The 27,359-nt window shown below is 43.7% G+C and overlaps 1 protein-coding gene across 2 annotated transcripts in view; it reads right to left on the bottom strand.

Annotated features, from left to right (window-relative positions):
• Positions 1-27,359, bottom strand: part of LOC111875706 (protein neuralized) — a 166,961-nt gene that overhangs the window by 85,964 nt on the left and 53,638 nt on the right. Inside the window, exon 1 of one of the 2 annotated variants that reach the window (XM_023872160.2) lies at positions 9,302-9,562. The exons of the other annotated variant lie outside the window; for it this stretch is intronic. Coding sequence (XP_023727928.1) covers positions 9,302-9,422 — 121 coding nt within the window. The 5' untranslated portion in view covers positions 9,423-9,562. Of the gene's footprint in view, positions 1-9,301; positions 9,563-27,359 lie in introns of those variants that run through there. 2 annotated transcript variants of the gene reach the window in all.

Genomic DNA, 27,359 nt, shown 5'->3' on the forward strand with positions numbered 1-27,359 from the left:
TCATGTACAGACGGCGCTGAAAATGTTACATACAGAATTAGCAGTCGTGGACAACCGACAATGGGTCATCCTCCAGCTTGAGTGTACAGCAGGGGGCTCACAACCGGTCGACGTGAAAAAACTATTACGTAACAAAATATTACACTGGGCCGTTATCTTGTAACATGGTAAAGAACCGTCGGGTCCTATAGGAAATGGTAATTTTTTCACTATCTGGGCACTATTTGCTTAAGAGGGTTTCTGCTTCATAGAGCTGATTTTGAAGCCGCAAATACTACTTTACTTCCGTTCGAGTTTCTGTGTTCCGCAGACACGGCGTAATGCTTTTAAAAAGCAGTCGTACCCTAATTTATGGTACGCCTACCACGTGACTCATACACCACAGGATGATGGGAAAGCATCTACGTCCTCCCACGCCTTCCGGTTATCCTTTCGTCCGTTATCATTTGTACTAAAATCTGCGTAACATTCGCCACTGAACACACACATCTGGAAGACGCCAATTGGTTACAAATGTTTAATTAATTTGCAGGTTACTACAACATAGGTCTGATTCATGAGAGAAACGAGAAGTGTCTAACTTAAAAAAGAAATACATCGATCTGTAGACTAAGACCGACTCTGTGATCTAGCGGTCGGAGTTCCTGCCTACAGATCAAGAGGTCCAGGTTCGATTCCCGGCGCTACAAGATGTTCTGAGAAGTAGTGGGTCTGGAACGGGATCCACTCAGCCTCGTGAGGATAACTGAGGAGCTGCCTCTGGATCTGTAGGCAGGAACTCTGACCACTAGACCACAGAGGGGGTAATCAGGCACCTCACCATGAAAACACCAGGAAGTGGAAATGCAGCTCCAAGAATTCTTAATCTCTGCGCTAGATTGAGGTGAGTGGTTAGCTTGATGCTTTGCCCTAGGAAGAACTCCGATGTTACGCACTGAATAGGAGGTCCTACAGCAGGTACAGGCGAGGTGTGAAGGGACGAAATATTGCCCCCGCCGGGAATGTAAGACGATCGTCCAACCCCGTAGCCTGTCACTATGAAGACTAAACATTTCAACCAGATTTCGAGATGAGAATGACGCAAGCATTACTCGTCAACTCAATCCCATTCGTATCACATTTTCCACCAATTTTTACCCTCCTTAATGAATTTTCCCATTCATGCGAAGAGTACAAATTATCAACGTTATCGTCGTGTAATTTTCTGTACTTGTACTTCGTCTCTATTCGTGACGGATGCACCACTTTCTGAATTTAATTTGCGAAGTTAAGTTGCAAACACCTCCAGACGGCTCAGCAGGAGGCGTCTCTACACTCGAAGTCCGCCTACACAGCAAGGAGTCGCCTCCCGCGTAGCATCTCACACATTGAAATGTGCCTCGTGCAATGAGCCCACAGCTGTCGCATGAAAAAGTGTCGAGACATATCCGAGTCAGCTGTCCTCTCCCTCCTAACATTGTTGCCGCTCCCCCAACCCAAAAATCTGTCTGCTTCAAAAAGCCAAAGAAGCAAGACCATTTCACCACATGAGTACGCCGATGCATGATGTACTTCCGGTTTGTGGACTATTTCACGGCACTGTATCAACTGCAGAATATACTTTGACATGCAGACCAATTTCTAGGAAACGCCGGAAATACGGGCACGCAAACAATGGAAAAAGGTATTGTAAGAATTGTGTTATATGTGGTCCGCGCCACGCCCATTGCTAGGCAACGGGTCGCTAAACATACTCTCGGAGAAGCGTACCGTGAAACAATATGACGTTCATTCCAAGGCAACGGAGCGGTAAACACGCCTACGTATTCAGAGACGGTGTTTTCCGAGGTGTCCGTGCAAAGTGTTTACAAGAGTCGAGTTCCGAAACCAGGAAGTTGGGGGAGAATGAGTACAAAGGCGTATAACAAAGTACAACGAAGTTAGCCTGCGAAACGAAGACTTGTGTGTGTGCTAGTTGCAATGAGAGCTATAAATCCATTTCCAGAATACGACTAGTGAAGACAGGAAGGCTTAGCTTGTCCTAGCGATCTGCGAAATGGGTAGATTAGCGATAGCGCTATAATCGATTGTGTTTAAGAGAGATTATAAAAAGTGTGAATAAATCCAATCAACCAATCCGGAACTCATTATGATTAGTCACGGAGCCATAAACAGTACGGTTACGTAGAACTGACCGGTAAGGATGGGGCGGGGGGAGTGGTCATGACATATTTACAGGCACTAACTATCCTGGTATTTCAATAAAGGCAGAGACGTTAACCATGAAAATATTAAGTTCACCAGTCACAATTTATTAAAATATCGGAATCAACATAAAACATTGTTTATGTTTTCCCGCATAAAATGTGACTAAGAAATAAATTTTAGTAACAAAGGAAACAAATTTTATATGATATATTAGCCGATTCAATATTTATGCAGTACTTCAGATGTGGTTTCAAAAGCGGTTTTTGGACGAAACACGTCCTGTTAAGTGATTCTGTGAAAGTAACGACTAACTTCACATGTTCGCAGGAGGTCGCCTCCATCTTCAGGTTAGTCTGCAGCCAGCTGCTTACGCTGGTTCCTCCCTCGTAGATTTTTATACCCTGAAGGTGGAGGCGATACGTTCCTCCGAAACGTCGGTTAACACCACATATACACGGTGCCAAATCCCAGAAGACTGCTTTCTTAAATAAAAGAAGTTTTAAAATATCTATCACGAGTTTGAAATGGTTTACAATATGCAGTTTCTGGTGTCACTGCTTTCTGTTTTCGTAAGAACTTACGTATAATCAATCATTTGGCTCGGACTCGTCTTAGTTGCTGAAGAAATTAGACGTGCGCATGTGCAGGCGGGTTCCAATGGTTGGAAATGTAAAGATGTACACGCCAAAACCCGGTTCCGGCGCCGAAATACCTACAGATTCCAATTCATGGCATTTTACAGAGATACGCTCCGTACAGGTAATGGTACTCAACACTGACATTGAGGGAACAACAGATCCTACTGAGCGAACTGCTTGCTGGGAAAAGCTTCTTGTGTTATTTATTGGCCATCCATTGGCTTATCTGATAACACACTCACTATTCACTGTCCGTCAGATGTTATCATGTTTTTAATTTACGGACTTTACGGTTCAGAATTAGTAATCACTCATAATTACGCCCCACATATATTTTGCAGTGCAACATTTTTATTTCAAGGTCAACTGGAAGAACGCTTTTTTTCCCGTTTAGTTATATTTTCTTCGAATAGCGAGTAGGCATACAAGAAATGTGATTGGCATTTCATTATAACACAGCGGAGGTAAAACTACACACTAATGTAGCACACTGCTGTTCCGAAGTAGTCCATATATCAAGATCTGAGACCGTCAAAATATACTCATTTAAAATTAGTACGATAATAATTTCGTTGTTATTCCAAACTACATAATGAGGAGCTTCGTAACTTGAATTCTTCACCAAGTAATAATTACACTGATCAAGTACCAAGGAGGATGAGTCGGGTAGGGCATGTGACACGTATGGGGGGAGAGGAATGCATTCAGGATATTAGTGGAAAGCCAGAAGGAAAGAGACCACTGGGAAGACGAAGACGTAGATGAGTAGATACTATTAAAATGGATCTCAGAGAAATAGGATAGGGTGGTACGGACTGGACTGATCTGGCTCAGGGTAGGGACCAGTGGAGGGCTGTTGTGAACACGGAAATGAACCTTCAGCTTCCAGAAAATGTTGGGAAATTCTTGAGTAGCTGCGTGACTGGCAGCTTCTCGCGAAGGGCTCAACTCCAGGAAGTTAGTTATGTTATTGCCCTTTGTTTAGTTCGAAGAGGCTAAATAACGGGAGACTGGGGACAAATACGCACTGAGGAACTCATAATGTCTGCAGATCTAAGCTTCACCAAATATTAGGGCGTCGGAATGAAGGATGATGAGATGCACGGAGCATGGAGCATGGATACCAGCTGAGAAAAACATATAACATATCAATCGGCAAACTTGAAAGGAAGAGACCACACAGGAAAACTAGAAGCAGGCCTACATATGGAATCANCCACCAAATATTAGGGCGTCGAAATGAGGGCTGATGAGATGCACGGAGCATGGAGCATGGAGCATGGATACCAGCTGAGAAAAACATATAACATATCATTCGGCAAACTTGAAAGGAAGAGACCATACAGGAAAACTAGAGGCAGGCCTACATATGGAATCATATAACAAAGAATATTAAAGAATATTAATGTAAAGTTGTGGACCGGATTAAAGATGCTTATAAAAGGTCACATGACGAGATTTTGTGAACATGACTGTGATTCTTTGAGTTAAATCAAAGAGGAATTTCTTGACCAGCTAAGTTGTCAGCCCTTTTTTTTTATTGCTAGTGGGGTGGGACTAAGTCCCTTGTACTGCGGCCACTTCTGGCCTATTGTACCGGCCCTAGATGATATGTGAGGGTGATTGTCGAGCAATTGGTGAATGAAGATTGGCAGGGGAAACCGAAGTACTCGGAGAAAACCTGCCCCAACGCCACTTTGTCTACCACAAATCCCACTTGTCCAGACCCCGGGATCGAACCCGGGCCACCGTAGTGGGAAGCCAGCGACTAACCCCTTGAGCTATGGCGTGGCCCAGCTGTCAGCCTTACCAAGACGGACTTTACTCTGCAGAGTGGATCAATTTTTTAATTTACCTATCAAAATTTTAGCCTTTCGGACTGCTGAAATAAACCTTCATGTCTACATATTCGACAGGAATCCTTGGACGAGGAATCGGCCCATTGACCTCCATGTACATAGAATAACGCATTTCTATATTTTTAGACGTGTATGTGTGTTTGCATGTTCGTGTAGTTCAACGTGCCCTTCTCTTCGAAGGCTAACGGAAATGGCGGATGCTTACTGCGACGAACGGAGAGGAAGTGTCTATTTTTAAGAAGCCAGCTCAACATTCGTGTGGAGGAAATAAAATATTTCAACATATTTTAGTCAGGGTGGCTACCCTCGTTGGGAATCCATACGAAACTATGTCGCACACGGACGCAAAGGCTAACAGACACGGCGCATATAAGCCTCTGAAGAAAATACAATGTGATTTAATCCATGTTTGAAACCCCGCACTAACGCGAATTTAACAAGCGATATTTTGAGGGATGCGTGGGCACCAGGCTGCAGACGGCGATTAAGATATGTCTGTAATTAAAATGATTCATTCATTCATCAGTAATCTGTCAGATGACAGGTCCACANACCCTCGTTGGGAATCCATACGAAACTACGTCCCACACGGACGCAAAGGCTAACAGACACAGCGCATATAAGCCTGTGAAGAAAATACTATGTGATTTAATCCATGTTTGAAACCCCGCACTAACGCGAATTTAACAAGCGATATTTTGAGGGATGCGTGGGCACCAGGCTGCAGACGGCGATTAAGATATGTCTGTCAATAAAATGATATAAAACAATAAATCCACTTCCTTGGTAAGCTGACATTCTCTCAAGAGACGAAGAAATTTCTCGCTTTTGTGGAATAGAAAGGTTCAGTTCTGTGTTCACGACAGTTACTTCTGGATCCCCTCCTGGTATTAAACTGGTAGGGGAAATAGCACAATTAAGTACATAACACGAAGAAAGCAGTCTTCTGGGATTTGGCGCCGTGTATATGTGGTGTTAACCGACGTTCCTCCGAAACGTCNCAAAAATGTGCGCAAATAGCAACAAATATATGGAACACGAATAGAAGATGCTTTAAAGGGTATATATAATGATCACATGGCGAAACTGATTAGTGTTTCAAACCACTTTCCAGTTTCTTATGAATAAAACGTTCACAACAAAGCACAACGGTTAATCACGGTAACGTATTCCGGGCTTCTAACATTTTTATACGTCTACTATTGCCTCAGACTACAATTTAACGCTTAATATTTATGGTAAGAATACATAATTAGAATCGGATTAAATCATAAATTACACAACCACTGTACAACATGGCTTTAATGAGGACGACCACTGTTGGTAGTAATTTGTAGACATGAAACGATGGCTCTGCTTTGTGCCAGAGAGAGCATGTCTCATGTGCACATCGCATGTGTATGTACGTAACGACTTGAATTAACCGACTCCATGAAGTACAGAACTTCTTCAGTAGCGCACAGTCGCTCAGTCGCTCAGTCGCTCAGTCGGTCAAGTTGTTCCCTGCCTCTTATGGAACCCGAAGGTTCATTACCGTGTTCACGAGATCTACGTCCGTTCACATAGCACGGCTTCGTTTATATAGGAGAAAAAACAAAGTTCTGGGAAGAACCAATTACCTGCCTGCATAGGAAACGACGCGTTCGACAATTCTGCTGTCGTGTTCATTCGTTGCCAAGGGAACGTGTTTACCGAACCGTTGCCTAGCACCGATCGCGGGGGATACACATATAGACACAGTTTCATGGGAGGGATTTATGTAGTTCGCCACTGAGACGGGGTCAGGTACCATGATAAGCATACTAAATTTCTTAAAGATTGGTTCAACGTTCAAAAGTTGATAGGGGGAATGGATACTCAAGCACACAGAATGGTGATCACACACCTTTATTTTTTCAAAGCAAAGGAAGTAGGTTACAAAATGTTATGGTTCAACAAGATAGAAGCCAGACGACTTCATGGGCAGAATAAAGTCCACATCCGAATTTCTATTTATTTACGATATATTTAAATTTCCATCTCTCTACGCCGTGGAGAGACCGTACAGTCCACGCGGTAACACTGTTTCTCTTAATGGTCACTTCATCTTCAGATTTTCGGACAAAAATTTTGTATACATTTCTCATATTACCATGTCTCAATCAATACAGCGCATTCTCTGCCTCTGTTATCGATCCACGCACTGTCGACACAGACTCCCGGCAACAGATCTTTCAGAAGTTTCAGATTTATACAAGTCCTACAGAAAATCTCAATGGGCACAAAGAACATGTTACGTAGGAAACGCCTGAGAATTATGTAGTGAGGGTTGTCTGGTAACGACGTTTACGAGATTATAAACTTACGGCATTAATGCATTTAGGATTTAATTCCTGCGAGTGGACGATGCTTAAAGACACAAATTACCTATGCCATTAACATTATTCGTTTATCATGAAATATTATTTGTATAAGATTTTCTAGGACAAGTACTTCTAAGCCTATAGAGCCTATGGCAAAGCAGATAAAAAACGGGTGGGAAACCCTGCCGTTTAAAAGCTAAAAACGACATATATGTCATAGAAACACCAAGACGATTTCTTTCCGCCTTAAAGCGTAAAAGTAAAAAAAGATAAGGGTAAAGCTGTCCCTGTGCTTAACTAATTAAGCATTACGTCATGAAGACGTATGGGGGAGTCGATGTATAGACCCACGTTTCCTTGACCACGGCACTAGTTGGAGCTCAGTGTTCAGCTTCAGACCCCGGCCGCTTTACCTCCGGGGAAATATCCCCCGGTACCCATTGGATAGGACGTTGGGTGGACCCCAGAGCCGGTCTGGACGACACGGAGACGTGAAAATTCATGCCCCCACCGGGTCTCGGAACTCCGACCCCTCGGTCGTCCAGCCTGTATCCAGTCTCTATACGGAATGCGCTATCCAGGCTCTTCCGTCTTCATGCGTTTCTTATTTAAATGCTGTAAGGAGGTGTTTAAAACTCAAACACAGAAGCTACAGTCTTATCACACAGGCCTGCATGTTACTTACAAACAAACGCCTACTGCTGAAATAATCGCACTGCCGTTTATTAGGAAAACGCCCGCTTCTTTGCCAACTAGATCATATCTGAAAACACTTTCAAAACATAATTCTAGTTGAAGAGTATGGTTTTGTAGATTGCAACCCCGTGTAGTTCAAAGAGAGTCCCACGTTTCTGAGAAACATATCGCCTCCATCTCCAGAAGAAACAGACGGTAAGCATAGCTCCCTCCGAACTACAGAGCATTGCAACCCCGAACTCCATACATTTCATAGTCATCGTTGATGCAAACCTCAAATCTAACAGCGTTTCAGTTCATGGACATAACTACAAAAACAACGAACAGTCACTCCTTTGAAGATCCCCTTGTACATAAATCAATAAACAGAATTAACAGAGAGCTGGCTTAACGTAAGTCTATATATATACACATTTCCTGCAACCACTGCAACTTCGGGCACTGCAAATCCCCTCTTCCGTCTCCCAAACTCATGCAAGCAGGCAGATCGCCGATAACCTATCATCAACAAAGCTCCCATCTTCAAGATCTGACGTTCTAACAGCCGACCATACGTCGATGTATCGTATCCGGGCAATTTGGAAAGAACCCGATATCGTTACCTTTGTTTTTTCTTACCAGAACAAGAGATCACCCGATGTAACGAAGCAAAATACAAGAAACACATTTCTGCGTAAGCCAAAGTCTTTCTGCATTAAATTCGACACTACGTAATATACTGGTTTAAACCACTGTATTTGAAATATAAGGCAGACATAAGATTCGCCGTACAGACAAGCGATAGTTCTATAGATATTCTTGGGTTTCTTTAAGAAAGACGTATAAACCATCTCTGACAAGAGAATACAAAATTTTTTACTTTCGCATACAGTAACAGCCGTAAAAATTATTCGAACGGCGCATTCTGAACTAAAATGGATTTTTTGCATCTATAAAAGGACATGAAACATCTATTCCACGGGTGGGATTCGAACCCACGATCCCGGCCTCCGAGCGAGTGAAGCAGTGCATGCATTAGACCGCTCGGCTACCGTGACCGGCATCTAAACAAATTAGTATGACGTCAACAGCCATGAATAGAAATTCATCGTCAGGGGATGTGAGACCTTATTTCCGTTTCGATGTATTAAACATACGTACATAGCCCCGTAGTTTCAAAATACCCGGGCTTATTTAGGACAGGAAAAACAAAATGACCACTTATTAATTCGGGCGGCTCCGTTAAATTTATCGTAAGACACCACGTGACAAAGCCTGTAAGTATATCAATGGGTAACTTAAAAACACAGAATTCGATTAATCTGACCGGAAATTAAAAATAAATACACAAACCAACTACTTATAAGACTATATATCGCACTGCAGTTTCTTCAAATTGTTACAGAGAGTTCGGAAGACACACATAACATGGGACAGCAATAAAATCACCATATTTAAAAAACAGGACACTAATGAAGCACCCTCGCAGAATCAGGGGTTATCCCGTTAGGTACAGACCATATGTACAAATCATGCAACAGAGGGATATCACGAGTGCAAAATAACGTCTTTACCACAGAGAACAAACAGGCATACGCACCTAATCCCATCCTTTTCTTGAACTTCTTGAGAACTTTCATTTTGCTGCGAATAGGCGCAAGTAAGTCGTCCACGCACTGACAACGGCCTCCAGTAGGGCCCGCAGCACCCAACACCCCCATTAAAAGCCCCAAACCAAAGTCACAAAACTGTCCTTGTCGCGGATGTATATGAAGTTCCTACCACCACAACTTCAGACACACTATAATCAAGTCGTGAGGGAAAGAACTGAGGAAAAACACGTCCACTCCCTACTAGACTGCTTTCAAGACTGTGATCGGGAAGCCGGGACAGACAACAGTTGCAGAGCCACGAGTCGTTAACCAATCCGCGCACGCGTCGACGTATCAAGCCACGCCTTCAGCCACACAGCTGGCCAACGAAACAGCTGCAGTGCCCTATACTCCACATCTTTGCTTTTGTTTACCTAATGGCCAACATCAAAATTAACTCTTTCTTGAAGAGCTGACTGTCGATCAGCCAGTTAAGAAATTCTCCGACTTTTATGAAACTTAAGGATAATTATCATGAAAAATACTATCGTCTGGGACAAGACGATGTGTAGTTCACTGCAAGCCAACCGACGTTTCGGAGGAACATGTCGCCTCTATTTTCAGGGTCGAAGAACCGTAAAAGCAGGCGGCAGCATTCTTGTCACCTGCTTTCACACTGGTTACTTGCTCGGCTTATTCTTCGAACCTGAAAATGGAGGTGACATGTTCCTCCGAAACGTCGGTTGGCTTTCAACGGACTGCACGGAGGTTTTTTTCCCAGATGACAGTACTCCTCTAACCACCGCTGTGAGAACCTCAAATTCTACGATCATTATCACGTTCACTAGAGCCACGCCACTGGACCCTATCCTGGGGCCGAATAAATCTCTCCTCACCCTCTGGCCCAGTTCTTTTGCGGAAAAATATAAAAAGCATGGTTGTACCAATGCTTAATTCAGCTCCATACCACAAAGACGCATGGAGGAACAACTCCACTACTTCTTAATCTTCGGCATTACATGGAGATAAGTAAAGTAAAGCAAAATCGTCCCTGCGCTTGCCTAATTAAACAGTGCACCATGAAGACGTACGGGGGCGTGGATGTATACATCCACGTTTTCTTGACATCGGCATTAGTTGGAGGTAAGTGGTCAGCTTCACGTCCCAGCTACTTTAACCCCAGGGAAAGGGCCCCCCGGTACCCATTGGATACGAGGCTGGGTGGGCTCCAGAGCCAGTCTGGACGACGCGGAGAAAATTCTTGTCCCTACCAGGCCTCGAACTCTGACGCCTCGGTATCCCAGCTCGTAGCCAGTCGCTATACCGACTGCGCTATCCAGGCTCTCATGGAGGCAAGTAGACATGCTAAACAGGTTCTTAGCTGCAGTGCAAATAAACGACGGCGATAGTACAAAACTGTCAAGAAAAGTTTCATTTGGAACACTCACATATCACAATGGGCACAAGTAAACTGTGATTCTAGTGCACCTGCCTTAAAGGGTGCATTCCACCTCCGATCTCTAAATATTTAAGTTTCCTGCCAAATGATCACATTTTAAAATCGGCCTATGAGACGGTTACGTCAATAATGTATAGTCCTACATCCGCTATGAAACAGGGAATTAATCGGCTGTGACTTACTTTTAGACGATTACAAGTATTTCTGGTCAACAATAAATACGTAAGGTAAAGTTGTTCTTCTTAGTACCTTAGAATCTTTACAAAGATTCTACCTCTCGGCAATAGACATAATTCGATTTTGCATAGGTAGCAGAAAAAAGCACAACACAACTTTAGGACAAGAGGCCAATGCGGGACGTAAAAACCTGCCTGCACGATGTGGCGAAAAGAAACACTCCTATCCCTGTTGTGAATCGAACCACGGTCGTCTAACCTACTTCAACAATAGGCCTAAATAGGCTACTAGCTACATTACTCTCTGATTCGGGGATAATTAATAGGCTATCTGTAAAGATCCATACATAGAGGCCTAATCATTGGAATGGAAACATTGGGCATATGCAGTTCTGTTTCAAGATAACAATGACATAAGATCTGAGTAACATTACTGGGGGTTAGCCTGCGCGAAACGTCATAAATTGTTGGATTTGAGGTTCTCACGAGGTGACTATGACGAGTTCTATCGTCTAGAATATTACGAGTAATCCGGTGAAAATCAACTGACGTTTCGGAGAAGCATGTTGCTTCAATCTTCATGGCCGAAAATGGAGCTGATATGTTCTTTTTCAAAAGTCGGTTGAATTTAACCGGGATTACAATGCGTTATATCCCAGGCGACAGAACTATTCACAATACAGACTGCTGACTGAGATCTTATCAGACGGCTTTATCTACATGTTCAAACATATATTTCCAATTTTGATATCTTGGATGAAAAAGCTCACTCAGGTTTATTAGCGTCAAATATTTAATAATAGGAAACGCGATAGTGCAGTAGGTACAGCGACTGGCTACGGGCTGGACGACCGAGGGGTCGTAGTTAGAGTCCCGGTAAGGTCAAGAATTTTCTACTCTCCACGTCGCCTAGATCGGCTCTGGGGTCCACCCAACCTCCTATCCAATGAGTACCGGGGGTAAAGCGGCCGAGGTGTGAAGCTGACTACTCACCTCCAGCTAGTGTTGAGGTCAAGAAAATGTGGATCTATACGTCCACACCCCCCATACGCCTTCATGGAGTGGTGCTCAATTAGTTAAACACAAAGAAAACCTAACCTTTTATTTAACACTGAAGACTATCACTATGTGTACATTTTACTTACAAGTACACTGCTGAATACGCCAAATGACATCCTGCAGTCTACATGCCCATCCTACTTCAGAGAGCACGGACGGCTCTTTGAAGAATCTCAGGGTCGTCTCATATATTAATAACTGCAATCATAATTCGACCAACATCATCATCTACCGTTTGCGACTATTTTGCGTAAACTACTGTTTCCACACAGTAAGCACACTCACAGGGATAGATCCGGCGACCTTGGAGTCCATAATTCTGTACTACAACCTCGAACAGTCCAGCGAATAAGTAACTCCTTTATTTGCCTATTAAAATGAGGCAAAGCGTCAGAACAAAATAGAATATGTATTTATAATGTAACATTTTCAAGAATAAAGTAGCTGACAGGCAGTTGTAACTTTTACATCCAGTCACAGCACAAGCTACAGACTGCAAATGGCCAACCAGTGGCACGGGTTGGATACATCATTTTTTTATTATTATTCTTAGTGGGGTGAGACTGAGTCCACTTGGTACTGCAGCCACTACTGGCCTATAGTACCAGCCCCAGATGATAGATGATGGTGAATGTGGAGCAATCGGTGGAATGCGAATTGGCAGGGGAAACCGAAGCACTCGGAGAAAACCTTCCCCAGTGCCACTTTGTCCACCACAAATCCCACATGACCTAAACTGGGATGGAGCCCGGGCCGCCGTGGTAGGAAGCCGGCGACTAACAGCCTGAGCTATGGCAGAGCCTTAAGATACATCACAGGTGTGACCANGAGCCCGGGCCGCCGCGGTGGGAAGCCTGAGCTATGGCAGAGCCTTAAGATACATCACAGGTGTGACCAAGAAACAAACGGTATCCCATATTAGGCGAATTTACCCTACTACCTCATGAAGTTCAAGAGGTGGCACTGGAGTAGTAAGGACGGCTGTCATGCTTGTTGTTGTTAAGTAACCTTTGAAGTTAATGTGGTACCAAGCAACGTAAAGGTTGACCGCCCTCGTAAAGAATACAAGCCATATTTTTCGGGGAAATAATATCAAAAATGGGGCCATCTACACAACAATAATATCTACGAATGTAAACAAAGACAAATCGATACTAATGTATCACAATTCGTTTATTGTTCAAAGGTGTTCTGCTACATTTTTCGACCTTCAAGAGGTCATCATCAGGTGTTCTTACAAGAATTCTTAGTTATTTAATAGTAATTTAATATGGATCCATATTACAATTTGTTTTATTTTTGAGACTGTCAAATATATCTAATAAATACACACTGAAACTGTAATAATTTAGTTTTAATTTTGTTTAGATATTAAGACGGATAAATTTTATATATAGTTTGGATTTTAATATTACATAGTTATTAATGTAATTTTGTCCTTGAAGATAATTAAAAATTAAAGATTACTTTTTTTAATTTTTCAAATTAACTACTCTAGTTACACTTGAGATATGTAGTTGATTCTAAGCGAAGCTTAATTTTTTTTTAAATTCGCAAAGTGGGGGGTGGAGTCCAGTCGGATCCACTCGGCACGTCGGCCACTGTTTGGCCTGTTGTACCTGCCCCAAGTGATTATGATGACGGGAGAATTTGGTGAAATGAAGATTGGCAGGGGAAACGAAAGTACTCGGAGGTCACTTTGTACACCACAAATCCCACATGATTAGACTCGGGCTTGAACCCTGGCCGCCGCAGTGGGAAGTCAGTGACTAACAGCTTGAGCTATGGCGCGGCCTAAGATAAGCTTAAAGTTAAGAGTAGTTTTGGGGTCATCAGGTTTTGTCGTAGTTATAAGTTGCTAAGTTGAAAGCAGCAGGTCGACGCAAAGTGAGGGGGCCCTTCTCAGAATCTCTGAAGCGTTGATTTACTTCTTCCGCCGTGTAAGGGTTGCTCGGCGGGTCGTTCTCAACTAGTTTTGTTCTTGCAAGTAGAGAGTTTGATGCGACTGAGAAGGGGCCCCGTTGCTGTTGTTGTTGTTGTTGTTGTTGTTCGCGTTGCGGCTCCGCTTACACCACATGCATTTCTGTGTGCTGTGTATAACTAACGTTGGTTTGAATCCGTACTTCACTACGCAAATACCGTCCCTCTTCGCATCTCTTAGTGATTTAGCATTCGGTTTTAATTTCAATTTACTTGTTCGTCACGCAAAATGTCGGCTAAAGATACGAGATTTCAAATTATTATTTTCTATCAGTTCCCAAATTTTTCTCTCTCATGAGAGGATGTAGGCCCTAAAAGGATTAGCACGTCAGCACCCTCAACGCTCATCATATTATCAGGGCGATCACGCTAAGGAGGGAAATGAGACGTGAACTCATGGGACACGTATCAGGCAAGGGACAAATGCGAAATAGATACAATATCTATGTTGAGAAGCAGCATGGGAAGAGAGAGACAGGCATATATTAGTGGATAAACTTACTCCAGCCCACCTACTCCACGAACCAGAGAAGATCTGTAGGCAACTTCACGGAAGGAAAGCCCTGTGTATGTATGTCTGAATTTCCCACCGGCGTATGAATACAGGAAGTGAACTGAAAACAGAATAAAGTAACTTTCTAATGACTTAATGGTCTACGTCACTAACTGACAATGATGAATCCTAGTTCACATAGTAGATCCTGTAACAGAACGGATCTCAAAAGAAACAGAGTATGAGGACGTGTAATGGAGCCGTCTGGTTGTGAGGGCCCTTCTGAAAACCAGGGGCGGCGAATATGACTAGATGAGTGACTAACAGCTTCTCAGGACAGACTCTGCTATAAGATGTTAATAATATTGGAACCGAATCTAAAGATTTTAGTACTTTAAATAAGCCTAGTTCTCCAGCCTACTAAAAAACTTGGGTCATCCGGTGTATAGAAGCATTGATTTAATTCAGTGGCAAAGCAGAATGGAAGCAGATCTACCTCTCTGCCCTCTCGCAATCAGCCCCTGCCTGCACAGTTACGTTCTATTATGACTGTGAACACTTCAGAAAGTTTCAGCAGACCCAATACACATCCAGGGAACACTAGAAGAACAGGGGGGAAAATCCATCCTACCTGGAAGTATTTTCCATGTACACACTTTATCGGCAACCACTTCCACGTTCTTTAACTAAACAATGACTGAAGATACGGGCTCCATGCTGAATGACCTGAATTCTCATATAGTTACTTATTTATGGCTTAGATCGCGCCTATGGTGATTAGCGTAAAAAGGTAAAGTAGTCCCTGTACTTAACTGCGCCATGAAGGCGTATGGGGGAGTCGATGTATACACCCACGTTTTCTTGACATCGGCACTAGTTGGAGGTGAGTGGGCAGCTTCAAGGCCCGGCCGCTTTACCCCCGCTACCCATTAGATACGAGGTTGGGTGAACCCCAGAACCGGTCTGAATGACATGGAGAAGTGGACTTTCTTGACCGCACCGGGACTTGAACTCCAACCCCTCGGTCTTCCAGCTAGTAGTCAGCCGCTATACGAACTGCGCTATACTGGCTCTAAGATAAGTGAAACGTGGTTTCATGTTCAGTACCTGGTTACACTCTCAGAAATAAAAAACTACAGACACACGTTCACAATTTTAAATATTTAACTCAAACGAGAAGAAAGAACACTAAAATGAAAAAGGGCATGAACATATTTTAAGAATGACGACAGACAAGTATTTCTGAAACAAACCTAGAACATACGGAAATATGGGAAGTAGTAATATATTGAAGTAGGAGGAGGACAACAGGTCTATAACTTTGAAGAAGAATTCCAAATGGAAATTATGTGAACGGAAGCGACAGTGGCCTAATTTGAGGTACTATCCCGACCTGACGAAACGCACGAAACAACTCAAGTCTAGACAGCTGGTACCGGGGCTGAGAATTAGACCTGAAACCGCCTAAGCCATTGACGAGACAGCGACCTTCTTTGACGAAGCTCCACGGATTATTTGCACCACTGCGTTCAGACCGGCTCCTGGGCACAATAGGAAGCGGAGGAGATTTGAAGGGCTCGTAGCGGTCGTTATGAAAACTTCCACTTTCTGGGACATGACGCCGTGTAGTCTGTTAAAAGACAACACGCTTCTCGAAAGAGCTTGATGCCTCCATCTTTAGGGTTGGAAAGAAAGTCAAGCAATGCTTTGCTTGGTGCCTCCTTCTTGCCCGGCTTTCTCTTCAACTCTGAAGAAGGAGGCGACATGTTACTAAGAAAAGGCAGTTGACTTTGCAACGGACTACATGGCGTTATAACCCAGAAGATAGAACACTTCCTATTATTCAGCTCCACGGAATTTTCTGTAATATACTCGTATTCTCACAAAGTAGATACATATCTCTGGTTAGAAGATACGTACTACAGTTCAGACAGGTAATCAACATGATGTATATTATCACACTCTAGAGTGGCAGGGATCATATTTTCAAGTTTATATTTAAATTCACTCACTCACTCATGAAGCTGAGCCCTTCTTACAATCTGCCAATTGTGCAGCTACTCAAGAACTCCCCAGCATTTTATGGAACCCGAAGGTTCATTATCGTGTTAACAAGAGCCATCCACTAGTCCCTATCCTGCGCTAGATCAATCCAATCCATACCATCCCATCCTATCTCTCCACTCGCCTACGTCTAGGTCTTCCTAGTGGTCTCTTTCCTTCTGGCCTTCCCAGTACATACATTCCTCTTCCCCCATTCGTGCTACATGCCCTGCCATCTCATTCTCCATGACTTCATCATTCTAACTATACTCGGGGAAGAGTAATCCTTAAATTGACACTACATAAAAATGTTTAAACAGGCTTAAGGCCTACAGGCCCTACAGAAATGCAATTCAGTGCCGCACAGCTAACTCCGTACAGCAGTGTCGGTCTTAAGAATCTGTAAGACAGTCACCTAGTCAAGAAATTCCTTGTCTCTTATGGAAATCGAAGGTATACTGGCGTGTCCATAACAGTCCCCAAACGGAATAGATCCTGAGCCAGACGAACCCAATCCACACCCACACCACAAGTAGCCTCTATCTCTAAGGATTCCCAACTAAAATTCGACTGCACTTCTCATCTCTCCTATGTGTGCGTGTATCCTCCTCCATTTGATCGGCTAGTGAAGAAATTGCCGTGTCCACAAGTCCGAGGCTCTGTGTAACACTCCGCAACAAATCCCCAAGTAACAAGACTCCCCTAGTCGGCTCTTGCGTCAGGAACCTAAGAACGATCCCAGTGAGGGGCATTCCAGTACAAGAAGGTGGCAAACATGTGACTGAAACACAACTTCAAACAGTTTCGGGTTCCGTCCATGTTGAATACTGCCACGTGTAGAGGGGGCTGTGCGTGACTTATAGACGGGTTTGGATGGGATGGTTGAATTTACTGACACCTTATACAGAGTACTCGGGACTATAATTACAGCGCTATCGCTGATGTACACGCTTTACAGTTCACCGTTACAAGAGTACTAGGGTTCTCAGTCTTCACTAGTCGTATCCTGACAACGGATTTATAACAGTCTCACTTTAACTTCAATTCACACATAAAGTCTTCTTTGCACAGCCTAATTTCTTTCTTTACATCATTCTGCAACTGCAAACTCCGAAGAGTCGACTCAATTCAATTCCTCCCGTCCCAAGCTCATATCTCGGCAGGCTGGCGTATCGAAACTCGAGTCAACTCTATGCTGCTCCTGCCAGCTTCGGAACTCTTCTTTATAATCACTTTCCACGGACCACGCAGAAAACACAGCCTCTCTACTGTTGCGAAAGCTTCTTTACAGTGCTACTGTCTAGCAATGGACGACTCCTCTGATTTCATTATTTTGGCTTTTGGGTGTCATATCACAATATTTTCTATATGCCTAGGGCAGGAGGGGCCGAGATACGACGAGCTACGGGATGGACGGTCGGGGTTCCATTCCCGGCAGGAGAATGAGACTTCTCTCTTCTCCACAGCGACCAGACCAGCTCTTGCGCCCACCCAACCCTACCCAATGGGTACCCGGGGCTGTTCACCTGGGGCTGAAGCTGACGTTTTACCTATATCTAGTGCCGAGTTCAAGAATGGTGCAGCTATGCCTACACTGCCCTACATGCCATATTGCTTAATTAATCAACGCACAGGCACAACTTTACCTTTGTCTTTTTACTACGAGGAGGAATAATGTGACGGCCCACTGTAATATATACGAGCCTTTAACACTGTGTCAACATGTACCCTACACAGTAGGCCTACCAAAACGTAGCGATATTCTGCTCTCTGTTGATTTTCTTTTGTATCGTGCATAACCGGGAAGGCATGAAAGTCGGGCAGGATGTAGAGGGTGGAGCTGCAAGGGTTGTATCTGTGAGTGTCTGCAATTCGTGTCAAGCCACTGGCTAACATGACAGCTTATTCATACACGTGACAACTTTCACAGAAGAAACGGTCTAAGCCACAGCTGTAATCGGCGGAAAGGGGGAGGGGATTTAATGGATCGATTCAGTCACAAAATTATGAAATCATACATGTTTATTTGTTTACGATTTATTTAATGATAGTGATACTATCTTGGAGTATATCGCGTACAATAATGACCTGGAAAGGACGTGGAAACAAGCGGACGTGACGTAATTAGAGGTAATATCCCGGCATCTACCTGGAGGAACACAGAAACCTACGAGAAACCTCGGTCAGTGCTCAAGTTAACTTGCTCAGTGACACCATCATAACTAAACAATTTAATGTCCTAGTACCTCGGATAGTATAGAAATCTCTTCTCTTACAGAACCAGAAGGTTCATCCCTAACTCCATGGAGATGAGTCCTTCTTGAGAAACCACCAGTTGTGCAACGACTCAAGAATTTCCTAGTATTTTACGTAACCAGAAGGTTCATTACTACGTTCACAAAGGACCTCTGCAGGTTCATTTCCCGAGCCAAATCCATCAAATCTATACATCCTATCTAAGACTAATTTTATTATTATCCACCCACCTACGTCTAGATCTTCCTAGTGATTTATTTCCTTCTGGGTTTCCCACCAAAATCATACATGCATTCCTCTTCTACTCCAAGCGTGTCACATTCCCTGCCCATCTCACCCTCCTTGACTTGGTTATTCTAAGTATACTTGGCGAAGAGAACAAGTTATGAAGCTCCTCGTTACGTAGTTTTAGCTAAACTACTATCACTTTATCCCTCTTCGGTCCAAATATTTTCTTCAGCACCATATTCCGAAACATACTAGTCTATGTTCCTCCCTTAATGTCAGAGAACAAGTTTCACATCCATACAAAACCATAGGCAAAACTATACTTTCGCATATACTAATTTTTACGTTTTCAAACAGCAGACGAGAAGACACTGGTTCTGGACTGAACGGTAGCAAGCATTACACGAATTCAGTCTCCTCTTAATTTCCCCCTGAATCAGGTTTTGATTTGTTACTGTCGTTCCCAAACATTTGAACTGTGTCACATCTTCAAAGGATCTATTAGTTACCTTTATGTTATGATATTTCCATGCATTCTGGTGGTGAGACATCAAGATATACCTAGTTTTCTCTGCGTTCACTTCTAGGCCAACTCATTACTAAGCAAAATCCTGCATTTTATTCGAAGTGTAGGATTACTGAAGCGTATGTGTGGAAACTACCTGTTCAACATTCTGTGTCATAGTTACGTCGCATTGTAGTTACGTCGTTGAGTAATAAAGTAACGTCGCAAGAATACGCCTCGAGGTCTCATTTCACGACAGTATGCATACCAGATCACTGAAAGTCGCGGTGCAAGGGCCAGCAGTTAGGGCCAACCCTTATGTACGTATGTAGCCTCCTTTTCTTTTTTATTGCTAGTGGGGTGGGACCAAGTCCCTTGTATTGCGGCCACTTCTGGCCTGTTGTACCAGCCCCAGATTATAGGTGAGGGTGATTGTGGAGCAATTGGTGGAATGAAGACTGGCAGGAGAAACCGAAGTACTCGGAGAAAACCTACCCCAGCGCCACTTTGTCCACCACAAATCCCACTTGACCAGACCCGGGATCGAACCCGGACCGCCGCGATGGGAAGCCAGCGACTAACCGCTTGAGCTATGGCGCGGCCAGGCCTCCTTACTAGAGTCAGAGTTTCTGTATTTTTTCTTTACGGTACTGGAGACGATTTTTAACAGTACTACAAAAGCCCGCCATTGGACCCTGCCGTAAGCAGTTCAATCCTACCCCATACATCTGCATCTAATTTCTCAAAGATCCACTACAACAGTAGTTCTTAAGCATTTCAGGTGCATTCACATGCCTGCGGACCGCCCATTTAAAATCGCTCTGTCCGTTCGTCGACACGCATGAAATGCGTCAAGAATCGTTGGACAAATTTCTATGGAAGCCGATAACTCACTGGAGCCTTTAACTGAAACGTATCAACTCATTATGATTTTGGTTAAATTGGACGACAAAAATGCATATCTTACTCGCATTTCCATCTTACCTCGTGTATAGCTCATTAAACATTTATCGGAGAAAAAACGTTTTGAAATAAACGCTGCAGACGAAGAGACCGCGTGTTTTGTGCCTAATATCCCTTCCTCGTATATCTTACGGTTTTACAGATAAATAATTATTTATCTGTAATGTTAATGTTTGATTATAATCAAAAGGAGCGAACATGCCTGAATTGTTAGATCATGTGTATATTTCCTAACCTGAAGTCAAGGATCGGTAAACAGCGGTGGGCCGCCTGTCTCACGTTATATAAAACAATAATTGTCCAGCCGGGATGGCGCAGTCGGTATAGCGACTGCTTATGGGCTGGACGACCGAGGGGTCGCAGTTAGAGTCCCGGTAGGGTCAGAATTTTCTCTTCTCCATACCGTTCAGACCGGCTCTGGGGCCCACCCAACCTCCTATCCAATGGGTACCAGGGGCTCTTTAGCCGGGGGTAAAGCGGCACGGGCGTGAAGCTGACCACTCACCTCCAGCTAGTGCCGAGGTCAAGAAAATGTGGATCTATACATCCACTCCCCCATACGTCTTCATGGCGTAGTGCTTAATTAGTTGAGCACAGGGACAACTTTACCTTTGACCACTCACCTCCAACTAGTGTCGAGGTCAAGAAACGTGGGTCTATACATCCACACCCCCATACGCCTTCATGGCGTAGTGCTCAATTAGTTAAGCAAAGGGACAACTTTACCTTTACCTACAAATAGAATGTGACGTATCGACCTACTGCTAGGCAGCGCAGACAGATTCTTGGCAAACAGCCCGTTGCTGGGTAACACGAAAAACAATACGCGACAATAACGGACATACAGTGTTTGGCAACGGAGCTCTGAACACGCATTCCTAATAGGTGTTTTCAACGTGGTCCGTGCCGCGACTATATAAGACATTTTACCTCACCGTGACCCTGCGACCCTGTGTGGAGGCGGAGGCGAATACCTCCACCGTGACCCTGCGAGTCGTAGGAGGCGACGAAAAGGGAAGTCTCAATTCTGAGACAGTAAAATATGGTCGCGAGTCCCTTAGGACTAGCGACTGGGTAAGACTGCGTTGGCAAGGGCCAGCAGCATATACAAAAGACAGACCCGTCCTGTCGTCAGAGAAGGCGCCCCACAGAAACAAGACCGTGAGTGTCAAACGGTAATAATTAATATCTGGTCATGAGCCCCAGCCGGGGCTCGACACCAAGCCTTACTGACTGACTGACCGTCAGTCGCAATGTGACTTGGACTTGGACTTGATTATGCCCTACCCAAATCACAAAGGTCCTCGTTATGCAACTCCTTCCATCCCCCGGCTCCCTGTTCTGTCTCCCTGGCTCTATGTTCTTAAGATGTGGGAAAAAGTTTCACGCCCACACAAAACAACGGCTATATTATGGTTTTGCATTTTATTTTAAACTTAATGTTCCTTAGACAGGCGTCCATGAAAGACATCGGACAGGATGGAAGGTCCTTGGCCGCGACTGGAACATGAAGCAGACGTGCGAACCCCTTGACAGAGCCATATTATTAAAATGGTTACATCAATGCAGACGAACTGGGCATGGGAAGATGAGAAATGTACATATATCGTGGCGCATAGACTCGCTGCTAAACGGCGACTCTGTAAACAGCGGCCGTTGATATGTAACGTCTGCAACATACGCAGCAACAGAACAACGGGGTTATGAAACTCGTTTCTAAGCAACGGCTCGGTAAACACGTTCCCGCGGAAACAAACGCAGAACAGTAGAGGAGGTGTTTTCTATGTGATCTGCGTAGTGACTGTTGCTATGAAACGGCGCAGTAAACACGCCTCCTCAACAGTAGAAAAGCTCTGATCTCTGTGGGGTCCGTGCCGATGAATCATCGTGAAGACAAGTGGCGCTAGAGTTCAGTTGAGTGTTCACCTGTGGAGTGTTAACCAACTGACAACGGAAGCTGAAGAATCTCCATTGCTAAAATTCGTTACCAGCAAACGTCTAGTGAAAACACTGCAGAGGAATAGCCATTGTTGAGAGCTGGAACCAAGCAAAGACTAGTGAAAGCAGACGGAGAGTAGTTAGTGTGGAGTGACTGTAGTGTGTAAATCATCAATAGTGTTGTTATTTGTAGTTACGGTCTGTAAGTGGTAAATAAATACATTTACCAAGACAAACCCCCGTCTTAGTCAGTCATATACTAATATAATACGCGTATTTTGATCCAACATGGATATTAAATAGAGCTAGAATGTAGAGTTGTAGACTATATTCATTTGGCTCAGGATAGGGAGAAGAGGCAGGATCCCGGGAATAACGTAAACAGTCTTCGGGTTTCATAAAAGGCGGAGAATATTTCGATTTACTGTGCGACTACTAGCTTCTCGAGAAGGACTCTGTTCAATGAAGTACGTTAGTAATTTTGTGGTGTGACAGAGTTCGGGACCCACTGCTCTCGTGACAGCTGACTGAAGCAGAAATCAAAGCCGAAAGACGTTCACGAAAGTTACCAGGCAACATGTCATGTTATCCTACTCTTTACCTACTATGCAATTAACACCCTTGTTCCCAGACCGAAGATCAGCTTCCCTTCTCCACTTACTGCGCACAGCAAGCTAAAAAAAAAAGATTTGCGGAAACGCTGAGATACTAATGTCGGTTGCTACTGCACAAAAGGCAGGTAATAATGGTTCGCAGGCAGGCGAGCAGGGGTAGGGTGGCAATGCAGGAACCACACGCGGGTAATCGGGTCGAGGAAGTGACGAACATTGTCCTTCCTCTTCGCGCTACAACTTCCGGTAGATAGGTGCAAGGCGTGACCGAAGCAGCATATCTCATGTGCCCGCAATCACAACCCTTGCCTGTCGATACGTACTTACGTGGTAAACGTAAATGTTTCAGACAGCCAAAAGGAATTTTAAATTTTACAGTAACCTTTCTTTTTTACAAAAGTACTTAAATACAGAACATAACAATTAATATCCATGGATATTATTTTGTTTTCAGTGACTTTTCTCCTTCTTTCAATGAATATCACTCTTGAGTCGCAAAAGGTTCAATTATTTTTTCATTTTCTATTTCATTTATCTATTGGAATATTTAAACTACTTAGTGTATGTTACTATGATAGAATTAGAGGCTTGGCACAGTGCATTTTGGGGTCTCGAACGCTTAGGCCTTCCACCCTTTCCAAAACACCCAACTACCAGTAACTTTACGTTACTCTATTAAGTGCATTCTTCGGCCTTGTCTCTGCACTTAGTGTAAAGGTGAAAGTGCCCCTGTGCATATTTAAGCAGCAACATGTCATGAAGGCGTGTGCGGGAGTGGAGGAGTGGCCACTTTATCCCCAGAGAAAGAATGGCCGGTACCCGCTGGACTGAAGGCTACCTGCGTACCAGTGCAGATCCGGACACTGTGCGGGAGTGGAGGAGTGGCCACTTTATCCCCAGAGAAAGGATGGCCGGTACCCGCTGGATTGAAGGCTACCTGCGTACCAGTGCAGATCCGGACACTGTTGGCCCTGCTGAGAATAAAAAGCCGATTCCTCAGCCGATTATGCCAGAGCCCAGTCGCTATACCGGCTATGTTTAGCACGCAAAGTATTAATCACTGAAGGAACCGGAAACCAAAAATAAGAAGCAAAAGATGCGAGAACGCTGTCCGATATTCATTTTATGTAAATGTTTGCTGTTATTTTTATATCTCAGTGAAATGTGGTGTTGGAGAAGGATGGAGAAGATCAGTTGGACCGATTATGTGAGAAATGAAGAAGTGTTAATTAGAGTCAGTGAGCAGAGGAATATCCTACACGAAATAAGAAAACGGAAGGCTATTGGATTGGTCATGTTTTACGCAGAAACTGCCTTCTAAAAGAAGTTATTGAAGGAAAGATAGAGGGGCGGATAGAAGTGACCAGAAGACGAAAGTAGATGCTGGATGACCTTGGGGACAGAAGAGGATACTGTCATTTGAAGGAGAAAGCTCTAGATCGCATTAAATGGAGGAATTGTTTTGGAAGAGACTGTGGACCTGTCGTCTGACAGATTACTGATGATGATGATGATGATGATGATGATGAACTTAATTCTTGACCAATTAATACAATTACAGGGTCCACCAAAATAAGTTTATGGACTTGATGTCATTATCTTAAGTTTTAATTTTGTTTAGAATGAAGATTCAAGATCAGAATTTTCACGATGAACAGGTGACTATTCCAAAAGCGTATTAATAACACGTCAAATATCAGTTTCACGTGTTACGTTACAATGGCTGAACATATCAAAATATTACGCGCGGTAAACATGCTGTCAGTTTCCACCCTCCTAAAAGAATATAACAGAAGGCGTACACTTTCAAAAGAGCAAGATACCGACTTTAAGGGCTTCACTCAACAGCGCCAGTGTTCGTTCTTACCTTGCAAATTTAGAAAGCCCCAAGATTAGCATTATTAATGACATGTATACAGTTATATCAAAGAACAGAGGTACAGACGCGTGTATATTGCTAACAGGGGACTCAGAATTGACTATACAAGAAGGCATATTTCGAAGGAGAAATCGCTTCTCGGGGGTTGTTTCGCGAGAAGAAATTTCTGCTGGTATCTTTAATTTCACGTCTCACATTTCTTTTGATGGCTGCTCCAGGCCGCTATTATTTTGCTGAATTAGTGATGCTGCCTTTCCGCAGAACGGAGGGAAGGAAGACGGGTCACAGAAACTGACATCTCCTGCAACTGGCGGTTCCCTCATGATCACTGCGACAATATCTAACACAGAAAAGACGGTGCAGTTAAGTCACAGATACTGCGACGGCGGCCGGAACGTCTGAAGGTTCGGACGACAAGAAACTGACTTCACAGAGCTGAGCCCTTCTTGAGAAGCCATCTTTACCTTCTTTTCTATCCTTATTTAAAAACGTAATAAAAACGAAACATCCTGTACGGATAACTGTCCCTCTGCCCAGCTAATCAAACACTATGCCATGAAGATGTATAACGGAATAGATGCATAGACCCACGTTTTCTTGACCTCGGCATTAGCTGGAGGTAGGGTGGTCAGCGTCACGCTCCGGTCGCTTTACCCCCGGAGAAAGATCTCCTGGTACCCATTGGCTAGGAGGCTGGGTGGACCTCAGAGTCGGTCTGGACGACGTGGAGAAGAGAAAATTCTTGACCCTACCGGGACTAGAATTAGGACCCCTTGGCAATCCAGCCCGTAGCCAGTCGCTATACGACTGGGCTCTCCAGGCGCGTATGTACAAGAATAGCCATGTTTCCTCCCCTTCTCCTGCATGGATAAGCCAATGGCAGCAGAATGCATGAGTATCTGGCAATGCGCGTGAAACGTGTCTTTGTTAGCACAAACTTGCACTGTTCATGACAGACATCTCAAATGAAACTTTATTAGTCTAAATTTTGAAAATAAGTGCAATTGAAGTCGGATGAGAAGACAGTTTCAAGGATACAAGAGCGGGGGGAGGGAGAAGTGGGAGAGGCATGAAAAGGAAGGAGATACGTAACCCCCAGTCCATTCATAATCACTCATTCATTCAGTTGTGGAGGAAGGGCGAGGACCAAGGATACACGGGAGGATGCGATGATGACAGGCGGACCTCAGTTCCTTTCTCAACCAAGCCCCAACGACCGCTTGGTGAACTTTGCAACGTAATTCCAGAACACACACGTCACAGATTCAAAATGACTCATTAAAGCTGTGAGGAGCGTAGCTAACGTAAATAATGTTAATAAAAGAGGTTTCTGCCTCAAAAAAATATACATCTATGATACAAACATCTGTCGTTAGTACGATTTGCGCTTATTCTGATACACACAACAAACTATTCTGATTCTCACGGCATAAAAATAACACTAACATTCACATAACAGGAAAACAATACAATGGACAACACAGTAATAACACATGAAGCACTTTCTGTATAGTTAAAATGTAAACAACAATCAGAGGGTGACGTTATTAAATTATTAAATAATCTATCTTCAAAGGACCATAGCACCCACCTGAAAACTATTAAAATATACGATTCTACTGCATTTTAATTATTGTCATCATATAATGTGACATGTTTTATACTATGACGCATATAACCATTGCTAGGCAACGGCTGGGTAAACATATTCCCGAAGTTACCCTCTCAACAACAGGAGGACATCCGTTGCTGGGTAACGTGTCGCTAAACAAGTCTCCGCAGAAGAGAATAAGCACACAATAACAGAGGAACTGTTGGAGGTGGTGATTTCTATTTGGTCCGTCCCGAAGTTGTAAAGGGAGGACACATGAGAACGCTCAGTCAGTTCAGTAGCTGTAAGAGAACTGAAACAGGAGAAGGAGAATGGAAAGAGTCCTCGGCAGCAGACTGATTGCGAGCTCTTGTAATTGGTTGTGATTAAGAGAGACTGTACAGAAAGGTGTCAATAAATCCAATCATCGAATCCAGAATCCATTATTATTAGTCACGCTAACACCTAATATGCGACAATACTTTAAGATTCGGTACCTTTAAGCCTAGTGCGGTAAAGTCGGGCCCTACAATGTCTCTGTCTCAGATAATCTGTGTGGGCAGTCACTAAGACCGGAAAACCCTGATGACCTGCGCCAAGCAGAAAATTAGAGAAAACTAGTATGCTCTGTAAATACGATCTATTTCGAGCAAATAAGACAGAATATTGTAGAGTACTGTTCACAGATAGCCACCAAGTGTGTGACGAAACGACTGATTATGGGAACGGCTGTCACAATTCAAGACCTGTACTCATCAAGACACGGATTACACCTGGGAAATATTTACTGGCATTCAGGCAATAATCTTCTGAACAAAGCAGTCTTCTGGGAATTGGCACCGTGTATATGTGGTGTTAACCGACGTTTCGGAGGAACGTATCGCC

Source organism: Cryptotermes secundus, unplaced genomic scaffold, assembly GCF_002891405.2.
Source record: "Cryptotermes secundus unplaced genomic scaffold, Csec_1.0 scaffold478, whole genome shotgun sequence".
Lineage (NCBI taxonomy): Eukaryota > Metazoa > Arthropoda > Insecta > Blattodea > Kalotermitidae > Cryptotermes > Cryptotermes secundus.